Source organism: Pyxicephalus adspersus, chromosome 3 (assembly GCF_032062135.1).
Source record: "Pyxicephalus adspersus chromosome 3, UCB_Pads_2.0, whole genome shotgun sequence".
NCBI classification, from domain to species: domain Eukaryota; kingdom Metazoa; phylum Chordata; class Amphibia; order Anura; family Pyxicephalidae; genus Pyxicephalus; species Pyxicephalus adspersus.
In genome coordinates, this window is record NC_092860.1 from 24,130,788 (window position 1) to 24,146,517 (window position 15,730).

The window sequence follows — 15,730 nt, forward strand, 5'->3', positions numbered from 1 at the left end:
AAAGGACTCATGGCAGGGTTACTTTAACACCCAGCTCTGTGCTCTGCCCTAAATCAAACACCCCAAACCCCATGACCCCAACTGGTCTAAGGCCAATCACTTCCTGAGATGGATTTCTTCAACAATGAGCGATGCCATAACATCAGAGATGCTTCATTGAGGGACATCCAGGTCAAACATGGCATCATAACGCAGAACCAGCCTGCAAACAGGTCAGGCATGATGTTATTACTTCTCCGGGTCAGTCATTCAATGTGTGGAATGACAGCCAGACAACAGAAGTTTATCATGTATCTTCCAGGACAGGTTTCCTTTACAGAAGACCTACAATGTCAATATTCAACAATGTGAATTTCCAGGAATGACCCAGCTGTCGGTGACCATTGCCTAACATATGTAACCCCTACACACAATCCAAAGGTGATGCAATTTAGTCATGGAAAAAAACAAACTTATATGGAGGTCTTTTTCACCTAAAAGCTTTGCATCATTAGATTACATGGATCCTATAACGACTACTTACAGGGATACGGTTACAACGTAATGGAAACCCTTAATTCTTATCACAGTCATTATAAATAGAATCCAGTGGTGTACAGGAAGTCCCCAGGTTACATGAAAGGGACTGTAGGTTTGTTCTTAAGTTGAATTTGTATGTACCGGTAAGTTGGAACAGGTACATTATTTTAATAAACACAATAAGGACAGATGTTTGTCTCAGCATAATATTAGGCAGCATGGTACAGTTACTGTATAAAATTCTCATTGTCAGTTAATCACAAACAAAGCAAAAAAAAATATTTATGGAGCATAGACATTCATTAAGTTCTGGAGCAAGCTTTACTTTGATATGCAAAAAGAAAGGGAGTGCAGAGTTTGTTTTGGTCATTAAAGAGTTACAAGAGGCTGCAGAAAGAACTCACCCCCCTAAGATCACCCACAACCTCAGCTAAGTTTAGTGAAAGATTTCTTCTGCAACCCCGTCAAACCTCCGTCCTGCACACAGCAAGCAGGGAAGCCCCATTCGTACCTAGGAGGCGTCCATATGTCAGACGTCCGTAACCCGTACTTGTGATCTGTGCTTTGTATGTAGATCTCCAAGTAAGCAAGAATACCATCACACTCACTCTCCGGGAGGATGTTTGCACAAGGTTTAATTTCTTTCCTTCAAGCTCTTAAAGCAAACTTTGCCTGGTATGGTGGCCCCATGTTCTCATGTTAACCATAGATGTATCAGTAAATAATTGATTGACCTTAGGTAATGTCAATTTATTGATCTTTCCCCAAAAACAAGAGAATGATTTGGTTGGATCTTTATGACGGATACAATTAATAAATACATTTCTAAAGGATACAATTGTATCTTTACATGTAACTCAGTCTTACAGCAGACACCATCCATGCAGATTACTTCCACACTAAACCAAGATTAGTACGCACCAAAGTTCATAGGATTTTACTCCTGCCCACCATTACTAGCCCCCCCAATTTTTTTTATTGCCTACTTACAAAGTTTGGTAACCAATAGAAAATTTAGGGGCATCAACACAACCATTCTAGCTATGGGTGCTTCTCAGGAAGGAACTCTAGAAATTTGATGATGGAACAAGTGAACAAGAGGTGGTAAACCAATATCACAGGTTCTCTTCCTTAGACATTGCCACCCTGCCCATGCAGGACAAAGCAGCAGTATCTCTGCAAAGCTTCCTCAACTACCTTGACTACTTCCACTTCTACTATCATCTGGTGACAGTATTATTATAAATCAACAGTCTGTATGTAGCGCCAACATATCATGCGGTGCTGTACATTATATAGGGGTTGCAAAGGATAGACCGTGACACAGTAGAGGACCCTGACCAGAAGAGCTTGCAATCTAAGAGGTGGAGAAGCAGCACACAATAGAAGGGGGATATGGAACAGTTAACAATACTTAGTGGTTCCTGTGCGGGGACCTCCTGGGATACCACTTTAAGTCACATTGGAGCAATGCTAAGGTGGGCAGATTGAGGGTCCTTTGGAGAAACATATGACTTCTGAATAGGCAAGGTGACAGTTTCTTAACAAATTGGTCAGAGAAATAATGGCCACTACATATCTGTAACATTTCTTTATGTTATGACTACAACAAGCAAGTCACATTCTACCGAACTTTTTTTTTTGCAAACTCTCCGCTCCTCATCCAAACAGCTTCCTTAGTTCTAAAGAATATAAAACAAAAAAACAGTTCCTGGAATTTAAAGTCACACAACTGGTTAGCAGGACGTGTCAAATGGGCCACCTACACCCAACTGAAACAACCAACAGGGGAACTTCAGCACCACGTCACCCACATACAATGCCAATCTAATATTTGTACCCACTGACACTTCACACCTTCAGCCAACTCACACTCCAAGCACCATGATACTGGAATATGGAAACAATATATAAATATCAATGAATATAAAAGTTCTATCTTCTCCAATATCTGTCTGTGATATAACCCATACAAGCTGGGGCAGCAGAGCTGAGGACTCCAATATTACGGACCGAGTTCTGATCTATTGATTCTCACAACAAAAGTTCTATTATTTGTACATCAGACCTTCTCATCCTCCTCCTTACTTCCCCCACCTCCTAGATTGTAAGCTCTTTGGGGCAATCTCCTCCTCCGGTGTCACTCTCTGTATTCGTGTCATTTGCAACCCCTATTTATTGTACAGCGCTGCGTAATATGTTGGTGCTATATAAACCCTGCTTATTAATAATAATAATTTGATGATAGTTCTGGGGCCAACACATCTGCATGATGTTCCTAGCTGCCTATAAAGGTGATATTCCAGCCATAGCTGTAGGGGGCGTTATTATCACCATTTCCAGGGGCTTTCCCCCCCACAGATTCCCTAAGATCAGTTTTAATAGGAGATCTGATAATAACTTTAAGGGATCCTCCGGGGTGGGAATGGCATTGAACACAATGGGGTATGGCAATCTATATGAAATGTTGGGAAGTTGTAAAGCCGGATCACATAATATAAGAAAGAATTCCCAATTTCAGGATAATAGTAAATGATGAGCCCATTATTCCTCCATCATTAAACTTTATATATCAGATCTCTGATGATCCCTATCAGGGCAGATGGAAGTCAGTGTGATGAGGATGACAGATTGCAGCAAATAATGGTGAGCAGCCTGTACACTAGCCTCCATAGGTCATAGAATGGGAAGGGGTCCCAGGAGAAGGACAGGTCACCTCTGACAGTCATGTGCTTTGTCCTACCTGCCCGGCCGCCCCTCTGCCTCTGGGACGCGCAGCTCACTGACCCGTCCGGCCTCAAGCACAGGCAACGTAAAGTGAGCGGGCGGGGCGGATCCGGGCAACTCCTTCGCTGCTACACTGTAGGGAAGATCCACGTTATACACAGCGAGCCTGGGCTGCTTACTCTGCCTGCCCCCTCATACCACACACACTGCCCATACGGCTTTATTATGGGCGCTTATTCCTGTCACCTTTTATAACAAACCCCTAGGGACACGACCACCGTGCCAGGGGTGACCGCTATACCCTACACGTCTTTTCTGTAAACATTCCCAGTCCCCCCCTTTCCCAGCACTGACAATGATTCTGTACAACAAGCACACTCTGAGTCATGAAAGAACGGTCTCGTGTAAGCTTTCCTTTGACCAACCCCGCCTATCTAATCTTGGTACAGTCCACAAACGCGAGTCTTATCCCGGAAGTTGACACTGTTACCTAGCAACAAGATGTCTACTAAGAGCAGGTGAGGGTTGTATTGCTTATTCGCTGGACTATTTTATTTTATATTATTATTTTTTTTTTAATATGCAGAACTGATATTTTGTACACAGTTCTATGTGTCTATTTATAAAACAGTGAATCTGACATTCGCTATACATACTCTGGTTAAGAATAAATCATTGCTATTGAAAACACATGCAGCTAGAAAATTGTTTGGTGAATGTTAGATTCACCTCTATGTGTTATTTATTGGGTAGTTTATTCTCTACTACTACTACCAATACCTTCATAATTCATATCTCCCCAGCAACATTTCATTTGTAACCCCTATGTACAGCGCTACGTAATATGTTGGCGCTATAAAAAATCCTGTTTATTATTAATAATAGTAATTTCATCTCTTTCTGTTTTGGAAGCCGATGATGTGTCCGATAATCCTTTCTCCTTTTCTTTGTAGTAAGATAGAGAGATAGATTGACGTATTTATTGAATTCTATTCACCTTGGCCTCGATAAAACAGGGAAGCAGACATTCCCTCATGGGAATCTTCCAGGTCCTTGTGTTTCAAAGGCAGTAACTTATTCCCACCAGGGAGTGTTTGAGTGAATGTCAGATTCATAGTTTTATAAATAGAGCCCCTTGTATTCTGGTAACTATTGTATAGAATGGATTTATATAATAATTCCTTTCTTTATATTTGTATCCATGCTGTGCAGCAGAAGTGACAATTACAGAGACTCATACAACACTGCTGCTCATACCATCAGTTACTCATATTCAAAAACAGTCACAAATGTTTATAGGCAACAGTTACACATTCCGTGTGTGGAATCGTCAATCTTCAGTTAGGCTGGGTACACACGTGCAATAACTGTCGTTAGAAAACGAATGACTAACAACAGATCAACAATTATGCACAATTATTTTGAACGATCGTATTGTGCATGATTCTGTACATGCTGTAACAATACAGTTGTTCAAATATAATCCACCAATAATGTACACACGCTTGATACGATCATTTGAACAATGCAGGAAGTGACATGTACCGGAGAAAGATCACAAAACAATCCACGATCACTGAATTACCGTCCTACACACAATAGATAACAAACGATCGTCACGGAATCAGATCCGCCGGGACGGTCATTTGTTTCCAGCAACATTGCACGTTCATTGGCGTCATTGGCCAGTGGTTGTTCACTTTTAATGATTATCGAACGCTCGGCCATAAATCGTTTGTTTCCAACGACAATTATTGCACGTGTGATACATAGCCTTACACATTCTGTTTGTGGAATCATCATTGTTCAGTTAGTGTCAGATGTCTGTGTCCCATGCTGGCCACTGTGATTCCATCTGATCTTTACATCAGTTCAGGACACAATGGTGTCATAGGGGACGCCTGTAAAATCCACATTAGGGCACACAGGCACCCAGAGATTTTAGGATAAGTGAGTATTAATTGTTTTGTTTTTTTTACAGAAATTTTTCATTCTTTGGGTCACTTTATCTTTATTAAAAAAACAAAGCAAAAAAGAACTGTTTCTTCTTCAAGCAGAACTTTAATTAAAAAAAATAATAAAATACATATATATATATATATATATAGCTGCATATGCATGAGATCAGCACTTTTTATTACATTCCCAGGAAAGCTCTTTCTGCACATGCCTGAGATCGGGCATGAGCAGAAGAAGTAACCCGCAGCCTCCTGAGATATGTGATGCAAGTATCCCAGGGGGCTGCAGGTTTTTTTTTCAGTCTTTATCACTGTGGAAGAGGGGGTCCTCCAAAAAATGTAAAAAGTATTTAAAAAAAACCCACATTCTTTATTATAAAAAATGGTTAGCCATCCTTTTATGTAATGTAAAACATGTGGAGAAAGGTTTGTTTTAAATACTGAAGTTGGGCTTTTTTTGTTGTTAAAACTATAAGTCTCTAGGACTGCACTGTCTGTGGGGTCAATAGATAGGAAAACTATGAATATGGGGAGTCTTAGAAAAGGCTAAATGTTAGTGACAGCTTGAGCAAATATTCTAATTTTCTAATATTACACCCAAGTGGTAGTAACGTTTGATTACAGATCAGAATTTACCCAAATTTCTGTACTTGGAGCAGTTTGAAACAGAAAAAAACAAAATAAGTTTTGCCGTTTGTCATAGTTGATTCGTACACATACAAGTAGAAAAGTTGGATAACAGTGATCTAACATCTGTCACTGGATTTAAAAAAGCCAAAAAAGAAGCTTTTTCAGCATAGTACAACACAGTAAAGGCATAGGAACTGGCGGATAGAACTAAAGACAGATAATAATAAGGCGATGCTAGTTGGCTGTCTGGTATAAAACTGCATTATAGCGTTTGCCAACCTTTGTCAAGTTCACTTTTTTGGTGTGCATGTAAATGAGCAAGATATGAAAAAAGGCATGTGAAATAAAAATGCTGTCATAACATATTTTCACCACATATAGTTCTCAGAGTAATCTGTTTTTCACAACAGTTATACCCTAACAAGTGTAACACGTGATTGATTTGTGTAGCCCTAGGTCTGAAATGGAACACGTTGGTGATACAGAGGACGACTTTCCAGTGTCCAGCAGTGAGGTAAGAGAGGGCATGGTATGCCTGATTAGCAATTCAGTGGATGTTGTATTTAAACTACAACATTCAGCATTGGTAAAAAGCCTGGAGTGGAAACTGAAGTGACCATAGTTCATGAATGAAGAATCCAAAGCACTGTAACAGTGTGTCTCCTGGCATGCACATTATTCAGCCTAAGCTGCTGTGGAGTTAAGTTGTTAAGGTTTTTTGTTTTTTTTTCTAACATAAAACTTAGGGCTTGTTTCACTAAAGTGAGCTAATATAAATCTGTGTCCTCTTTAGGTATTAGGTGTGAATCAGCTTTGTTTTTTTTTTTTTTAACTCCCCTGTAGCTGATTTGATGCTTGAGGTGGAGAATGGTTCTCTCCAGTTAACTTTACACTTCAGTAAATCTGACCTAGTTTAGCTTTGCAAATAGGTAAGAAATTTAAGTAAAGTAAACCTGTGCCAAGGTTGTGTACACTAAAGTACATATATATTCGTAACAAACAGTAAAATCACTTTAAAATGAGTACCCCCTCTTCCCTATATCTATAAGTGTTGTGGAGAAATTCAGTTTTCATAGTTTACGTCATTGGCAGTAGGTTTTTTGTGCAAACAAAATCATGACAACTAGATGCTTCCCTGACCTTAACCTGCCCCCTCTCCCTGGTGCTGAACTTTAATCTTCTTAGTAGTTCCTAGCTTAAACCCCCTACTGAACAAGCAGTAAAATTACTTGAACCCCCCCAACACCCGCCTTGCCCCTATATCTATAAGCATAGTGGAGAAATTTGGTTTCCAATGTTCTCATCATGGGCAGTAGGTATATTGTGCAAAAAAATCATGGCAACTAGCAACTTCCCTAACCTTGATGTCCTTGAGTAGTGTCTAGCTTTTAAACCCCCTACTTAATGCCTAACCTTAACTACAAGTTTACCTCTTTCCAGGTAGAACAATTTGATGGGTTGCTTGTAAACTGTATTCTGCATACACAGTACAGGATGTAAGAAAAGTGATCGATAGGAATTTTTAACATTGTCAGAGGGATGTAAACACTACAGGCTTGGAGTGAAATTTGGCTAAGTATAGTCGTTTGGTGGTTGGGGAGCTGCAACTAGGAGGGTAAGGGTTAGTACTAGCAGTGCAGTACTGGATGGAAGAGGGAGCAGATTGTGGAGAGGAATTACTTTATCAGCCTTCTGCTCCTTACTTCTTTGTCCAGTCGGCAATGTTTTGACCAAGCAATCCTGATGCTGCAGTTGAGATTTGGGATATAGTTATTATTATTATCAATATTAATAAACAGTATTTATATAGTGCCAACATATTACGCAAAGCTGTACATTAAATAGGGGTTGCAAATGACAGGCAGATATAGACAGTGACACAGGAGGAGAAGAGGACCCTGTCCAGAAGAGCTTACAATCTAAGAGATGGGGGAAGTAGCATAAAAAATGATAGCTAAGCTATCTTGCAGGGTTACCTGGATCACAAAACTGGCTGCATAAAATTACAATTCCTTTGGCTGATGAAACCATATGCATAATTGGATTTCAGTTGTGTATTTATCTGCTGCTTGGAGCTTAGTTTAAAAAACTTGATAAGTATACGGCAGATTATAGTAAGTGATGATTAAGGAAGGGATGAAGCAACTGAGAATTAATGGATGCATTATATTTACTATATTTATTTTGTTGCCCCTTTCACATTTTATCTTATTATTATTAAAAAAGTGTACAGTATATATAATATGATATCATTCCAATTCTTTGTAATAGACTTTGCAAGACAACCCTTCTACAAATTCGACTGAAGAGACCAAATCTGAGACTCCGGTGGTAACAAGCACTCAAGCCATGGCATCCTCCTTTTCTGCCACCAGTGGACAGAGATCGGTTGTATCCCCAGACATGGAGAACATATCAGAGCCAGGTAAGAAAAACAAGCTGCACAAATAATATATAACGGCATTGTCTTCAGTTATATTTCACATTTGTGATAACAAGTTTTTCATATCAGGTTTCATTGGCTGGTTTAGTGCATCACTATTAGTTTTTAAACACCACACACTGTCTTTAATATCTCCCTTTCTTATTTTTGCTATGTAGTTGGTCAGAACCCTGCTTTTATATTTCAGGTGACACAGGTATTGTAACTTCCTCCCCATATGCTTCACTGCGTCAATTTAACAAGGACTTAGACAGTGAAGATGAGGAACAAGAAAAGCTTTACCCTGAAGAGGAAGAGAACACATATGGTGAAGAAAAAGTGGATGATGAGGAAGAATCAGAATTGGTGGTTTTAGATCCAAATCATGTAAGTGCTGTATTTTAGACAACTTCCACAAGTAGAGCAAACAAACTGCTGGAAATATAAAGTATAGAGCCCAGCTAGTTCTCTCAGTATTACATTTGTTTAGTTTCTAGATCCTATAATATATCAGAAATGATTTACATTTACAATGGGCCTGATTTATTAAAGCTCTCCATGGCTGGAGAGGATACACTTTCATCAGTGAAGCTGGGTGATCCAAACTTGTAATGGATTTCTTAAGTCATTTGCTATTTGTTAGCAAATGTTTTCAATCCTGGACCAGATCATTTCCAGGTTTGCTGGATCATCCAGCTTCACTGATAAAATTGTATCTTCTCCAGTCTTGAAGAGCTTTAATAAATCAGACCCAGTGGGTGTAAATATGGACATCAAGACAATCCCTAAGCCCCATAATGGACACTGTTTTCTTGGTTGCATTGAATCTTGTGGGTTTACATTTTTAACATAAACAGGCTTTGACAATTGTAGAATAAAGCATGGGGATTGAAAACTTTTCAAATGCTTTAATTTTTACAAGCACTATTGGCTTTTATTTGACTGAGCACACAGTAAACACAATGCTTGTAAGTTCCTGGAACCTTTTTAAGCGGTATCAGCACGTCTGAGTTTGAGTTAACTAAACAGAAAATCACACAGCTTGGACTTCCTGTCTTTTTAGGTGGATATTGTGCAACATGGTAATGAAAGCTGGAACAAATTAAATGAGAGAATTATTTGAGCTGTTGTGCCTAACAAAATAAGATTATTTTTCTCACTTCAAATTTTAAACAAACAACGATTGTGTGCCAGAGAAAAACAGCATTAAAGGGAGAGTGTGATAGACGATTGCACAATAGAGAACAGTAGAGAAATGCAACCCCAAGGAACGCAGGAACAAAGACAGTTTAGCGTATTCATTAGTATTTTCGAATTGGGAAGGCATAGGGCCTGATTTATTAAAGCTCAGCATTGGAGAAGCTGGGTGATCTAGCAAACTTGGAATGGATTTCTTAAAATCATTTGCTATTTTTTGACAAATGTTTTAAATTCTGGACTGGATCTATTACAGGTTTGCAGGATCACCCAGATTCTCCTAAAATATAGTCTGTCTGTCTGTCATTTCGAGTCTTGGAAAAATTTTTTAAAACAGGTCCATACAGCATGTACCTCAGGTAAAGGGAGAAGATTGGCAATCTAATGATAGTCTGCAAAGTAACAAAACTCTTAAATCTGATGCCTGTAAAGTCTAAACAGAATAGTAAAATGCAACAAGCAGCCAAAGTTATAAACAGATATCTGCATGCCATTTCAACAAGCAGCTAGTGACGTATAAGTCACATTTCAGTGTGCGATTGCCCAGGGGATACAATACTGAGATACTAAATTGAATTGATTATTTTGGCATTACCTCTTTCACTATATTATCACTGGCAAATTTAAAGGACACTTTGCAATCAGAATTTGACATGTATGTCTAACTCGAGTAAAGAGTACAGAGGGACTTGTGTAGGAAACCTGAAGCAAAGAAAAAAACCTACAGCAACCTAACAGACATAGTACAGCTATTAAGGCTGTCCTTATTTTTGCATTTTTTTTAACATTTTGCACAAATTATATACCATTGTTCATACCGTGTTTCCCCGAAAATAAGACCTACCCCGAAAATAAGACCTAGCACTTTTCCCCCCAACCTGCCCTAATATAAGACCTACCCCGAAAATAAGACCTAGTAGAAAAAAAAAAAATACCGAGCGGGAGACAGCGGGCGTACACACTCCGGAGCCGCACAAGCCGATGCTTGCCTTGTAGTTCCGGCTCCTGTCACAGGCGGAGTGATATTACATGCACTTCGCCTGTCAGAAGCCAGGAACTCGGCTCGCGTCTTCTGATAAGGTAAGTTTTTTTTTTTATTTTAACCAGCACAATTACGGTATAAAAAGAAAAAAAAATAAATAAAAATGTGAGCAATCATTGCCCCAGCCACATTTTGTGCTGATTTTAGGTTTGTAAGGACAAGCTGGCTGATTTAATACAGTAACAGTGCAAGAAGAGAAATGCTGAATTCAGTAACCAATACCGGTAGCAATGAATCAATGAAGAGTTTAATTTACAATTGGGTCACCATATAAAACTCTCAAATGCACAGAAAAATAAAAAAAAAAAAATGTGAGCAATCATTGCCCCGGCCACATCCACTGAGTGCTGATTTTACACAGATCCACAGATGCTGTACAGTGCACCTGTGGGTTACCGTATCTTTTCTGGTGCACTGTGCTGCATCTGTGGATCAGTGTTAAAGCACCTTAATACGTTAACCACTTCAAAATGTGCCTTTTTTTATGGCCATATTCATACATGAATATGGTGTTTTTTTTCATTAAAAAAAGTATATAAGACCTACCCTGAAAATAAGACCTAGTGTGTTTTTGGAAGCCCAAAAAAATATAAGACAGTGTCTTATTTTCGGGGAAACACGGTATGTGAAAAACACAAGAGTGAAAATCAAATTGTTTTTTTTTAATTTGCCAAATGTATTTATTTTTGTAATAAGCCAAAATTACAACTGCAGGTAGTTATTAAAGGAATACATTGTTAGGTTTAAAAAAGACATAGATCCATCAAGTTCAACCCCTAGGGAAATAAAGATATCCCAGATATAAAACCACATGGAAATAGCTGGTCCAGAGAAAGGCAAAAAAAAAAACCCTGGTACAATTTGCTCCAACAGAGGAAAAAAATTCCTTCCTGATTCCATGAGGCAATCGGATGTTCCCTGGATCAACAGTCACTGTTATCTTTACTTTAAAGTTTTAATACCCAGTTATATTCTGTGCTTCTAGAAAAGCATCCAGCTTTTTCTTAAAGCAATTTATAGTAGTTGCTGAAACTACTTTCTGAGGGAGCCAATTCCACATTTTCACAGACCTTACAGTGAAGAATCCCTTCCTTATCTGGAGCCTAAACTTCTTTTCCTCCATACAAGAAGTTTAAGCTCTACGTTTACTCTAACCTACAAAGAATTTCCAGTGTTAGTCTTTTAATATTAGTTGTCTTTGTGAATCACTGAGCTGGTAATGCATGGTATTAAAAAATGACCCCTTTACTTTTTGACAGCCTTTGATGACAAGGTTCCAGACTGCTCTGAAGACATACCTCACCAAACAGATACAAGGCCTGGATTTGGAGCTGCGTGAAATGGTATATACTAATATTTATTACATGTAGTGAGAGTTGTATTCTATGTGAGCAAGTTTACTTTAATGAAAGATGTTTGATTGGGTATTTATCACCCAATGCTCTGTTGCAGTGGTCGGCAACCTTTTCGGACCTACGGACCACTAAACTTAAGGGCTCCAGATCGCACATGCGCAGGGAGCCGTGTGTCACTCAAAGGGGAAGAAACCTCCCCCCTCTGTTAATAAACATTTAGTGGATGCCTATGGGATGGTATAGGGGGTTAGATTGAACAATACAGTTTTTACATCTCAGGGTTTAAAGAAATATAGGCTGCTCACGTAGCAAAACATATGTTCACTCTGCAAGGAAATAGTCATCTAGCTTAGCAAAGATGGTGAAAAATCTTTTTGTGAAAAGAACCAAATCATGTGCAAGGAAGAGAAAGAGAAAAAAGATTTAGTGCAGTGTACTAGTTTATTATGCCCATAAAACAAATGTTTTGTCCTTCCGGGTGATTCTATACATTATTTGTATTTACTTGCAACCTAATTGCTATTTAAATTTTCCTTGTTCAATTTTAGGCATGTTGGATGTTAAGTTCACATGCCTATGTCTCTTGATCAACTTGTCTTCTGACATTTCATTTTCTCTAGGTACAGTATATTAACATGCATACAATCGCTACCTTTTATATATGTGATATAATATGTGTTTTAAGGTGTTACTGCAGCTTGTTTGATGAGATACAAAGGTAGCAATGTTTCTAAATACAGGCATTAAGCCTTGATGACCACACAGGGCTCGGGGGTGTTCTCTGTACGGGGCTACTGACCAGGGACAGGAAGTTTCTTACCATCAGTAATACAGTAATAATGTGACAAGGGTTTTATTTTTCTTCAGTACTTTCTTTAAAGTAAAAAAAAACCTTTTTATTAGAGCTGGGATATAAGCCCATGTGCTCGTATCTTATGCATAGGGTCAAGGGCACTACTTACATGAGGCATGTTGAGATGTGCTAAGCAGCAATCTAAGGGTTAAATATCTTCATGAAATATGGATTTTGCAAAGTGGCTTGCTCAGCAGATATTTTCCAGTGCTATATGGATTTACTCATACAGTAATGTCAATATATATATATATATATATATATATATATATATATACTGACAAGCCATCAGATGAAGTATTTACTTGTCATCCTTCCTAACCAGCAAGTTTCACTGTCATTGTCAGTCGCTTCCTAGTCAACTTCTGTATAATGTGGGCCCTCTATTAGCCACTAATTCTGATAATATTATACTGAAATCTGAAACAATGATTAAATTCCAATCAGTACTTTACAAGAGTTTTGTTTTTTTATTTAGACACTCCTAAAAGTGGAGAGGGATGTAATAAGGAGGGAGGGGGCTGTGCCAGGGAATTGGCTAGTAATGTTTACAAGGGTTCTTTACAAGTAATAAAATAATATTTTATGATAAGGTAAAACACAACAAGTAAGTTTGACACTTGGTGTCAGGGTCCCTTGAAGGCCCATATTTCTTTCCATTAAGGACTTGTACAGTTCAAAGTGTTTCTGAAAGCCTTCAAAGAATGTTCAAGCAATCTATCAACACAAATAACAATATAATACTAATAAAGATGTATTACCAAAAAACCTAATCAAACATATCTTTTCAGTTAAAATAAATAATGTGGCATATTGGGATTGCAATGGACAGTATATATTTCTGATCTGAAAACAAGCAGAGTGTTGCAGCTACTTTGTACATAAGTGAGACAGCTGGACTATCTCTGAAGTACATAAATAGTTTAGATGGCTGATTGCCAATTTGAAAGCTTTTGACACTAATTGCTATGACACCGTCACATTGCTATAAGTAGCTTTTTGCTTAGAGACATTCACAGCTGATGAAGATCTATGGCTTAAAGGGGACTGTGTCACCAACTTAAAATATCCATTTAAAAGTAAAGAATAAATAGTGTTTTAGGTGCTTTGTTTTCCTTTCTAAAATTATTTTTATTGTAATGTGCCTGTATGTGTATATATATATATATATATATATATATATATATATATATAGACAATTTCCCAGTACATCCCTCTCCTCTTTGCACATAACCGTCCTCTCCTCCTCTGAGAGTGTCTAATTACTCTCTGTGCTGGACCACCATCTCTTCCCCTCCCTACATAAATTTTAATGCAGCTGTCACTAAGAACACATGGGAATTCTATAGAGCAGCCTATCTCAACCTTTTTACCATGGGGGAACCCTTGAAATAGCTTTCATGTCTTCAGGGAACCCCTCAAATAATTACTATATCCACAATTTACACTATATATCGGCATGGTGGTCAGTAATAGTAAAGATCATTATTGTCAGCTAAACTGGCAAAATCGGGAGGTACCCTAGGGTTCCACAGAACCATGGCTGGGAAACACTGATATAGAGTATGATAAATCTGTGTTTTCTGGGGCTGCATTACATCCAGCATTGTGGCATCCAACAGCAGTCTCAGGGCGTTTGCTTGTGTTCACAAGGAAAGTTTTAGCAGGTAAATGGCAAGCCTAAAATAAGTGACATATAAACTTATTGGAAGAGTATTGTTAAAATGAAGAGTCTGGTGGCAGGTTCTCTTTAAGCTTTGGCCTAAGTAAGTCAGAAGCAAAGATTGTAGAATATTGACACCAACTATTGTGTTGACCCAATGGCCCTTTTATTTTTATGACATTTGCAGTTACCATAAAGAACAGTTGTCTCTTTAATTTCTTCTGCTAGATGCACAACAGAATACAGAAGTACAATGACTGCCTTGTTTAAAAGAATACAACTAACTTATATAGATGCTTGGCAGGGTTTATGCTTCTTCAGCCACCCTATATTTCTGTCATTTAGCCAAAGTATTTATAGCTCCTGCCCCCCAAGGCCACTTGTTCTGTATTGCTCCCTTCCTACCCTAGTTGAATAGATACAGTTGAACAGATAATTATTTATTAGTAATTGAATGTCTAGTGTGTATACAGTGGTCCCTAAAGTCATTTTGCAATACCCTGTGGTGGATCACCAAACCTCGACCACGAATAACCAGTGTAATTTTCTATGGGGGAGGACGCAGCAGGGTGACTCCTCTCATCCTCCCCTCCCCACTGTCCATAAAACTGAACAGCACGTTGTGAACAGCACTAGTTTATTCTAGCTTTTATGGAAACAATCACTAAAGATTCTAAGACTTGGTTATGGGGAGGCGAAAAGAGACATGAATTAGGTCTGCTAGAACCAAAGAGTTTAAGCGTAGGGCACCATATTAGTAGTTTGGTTCTAGGTGTACAAACCCAGTGTGGATAAAATTCAAGTACATTCTACACTAATCTATCAGCAAAAATGCACAAACCATGCAGGGGCAGCATCAATGAGGACCCAGACAGATTTCTTTGCAGGTAGGGCAAGTGTCTGGAGCCATTTAATATACATAGGCATGTGTTACTGGCAATTACATAGGTGTAGGTGGCTGTGTGCTGCCTCTGGTAAACCTAATACTGAAGGCCATGGCTGCATTTGGAGTTATTATTATTACACATTATTTATATAGCATGAACATATTACTCAGCGCTTTACAAAGTCCACAGTCATGTCACTAGCTATCCCTCAAAGGAGCTCACAATCTAATGTCCCTAGCTCAGTCACATATATTTAATACAGTGCAAGGTCAATATGGGGGGAAGCCAATTACCCTAACTGCATGTTTTTGGAATGTGAGAGGAAACCAGAGTACCCAGAGGAAACCAACACAAACACAGGGAGAACCTGCAAACTCTAATATCAATGAAGAACACTGCTCAGATATGAATTTTGCTAAATCTGTATGCAATTCTCCATATTTACAAAACAATTTGCGCCAAACCCTGTTGGTCTTA

General features: G+C 38.6%; 2 protein-coding genes across 4 annotated transcripts in view; one reads left to right on the plus strand and one right to left on the minus strand.

The window, feature by feature from the left end:
- The window catches only part of TBC1D16 (TBC1 domain family member 16), a 53,665-nt gene extending 50,248 nt beyond the window's left edge, over positions 1–3,417 (minus strand). Inside the window, exon 1 of one of the 3 annotated variants that reach the window (XM_072403962.1) lies at positions 3,263–3,417. The gene's annotated coding sequence lies outside the window, so the exon portion shown is untranslated. The remainder of the gene's footprint in view (positions 1–3,262) is intronic. The other 2 variants (XM_072403961.1, XM_072403963.1) reach the window with 2 other exon arrangements.
- A 75-nt stretch (positions 3,418–3,492) lies between these two features.
- The window catches only part of CCDC40 (coiled-coil domain 40 molecular ruler complex subunit), a 29,462-nt gene continuing 17,224 nt past the window's right edge, over positions 3,493–15,730 (plus strand). Inside the window, exons 1-5 of the mRNA XM_072403960.1 lie at positions 3,493–3,764; positions 6,285–6,348; positions 8,106–8,259; positions 8,465–8,643; positions 11,755–11,838. Coding sequence (XP_072260061.1) covers positions 3,748–3,764; positions 6,285–6,348; positions 8,106–8,259; positions 8,465–8,643; positions 11,755–11,838 — 498 coding nt within the window. The 5' untranslated portion in view covers positions 3,493–3,747. The remainder of the gene's footprint in view (positions 3,765–6,284; positions 6,349–8,105; positions 8,260–8,464; positions 8,644–11,754; positions 11,839–15,730) is intronic.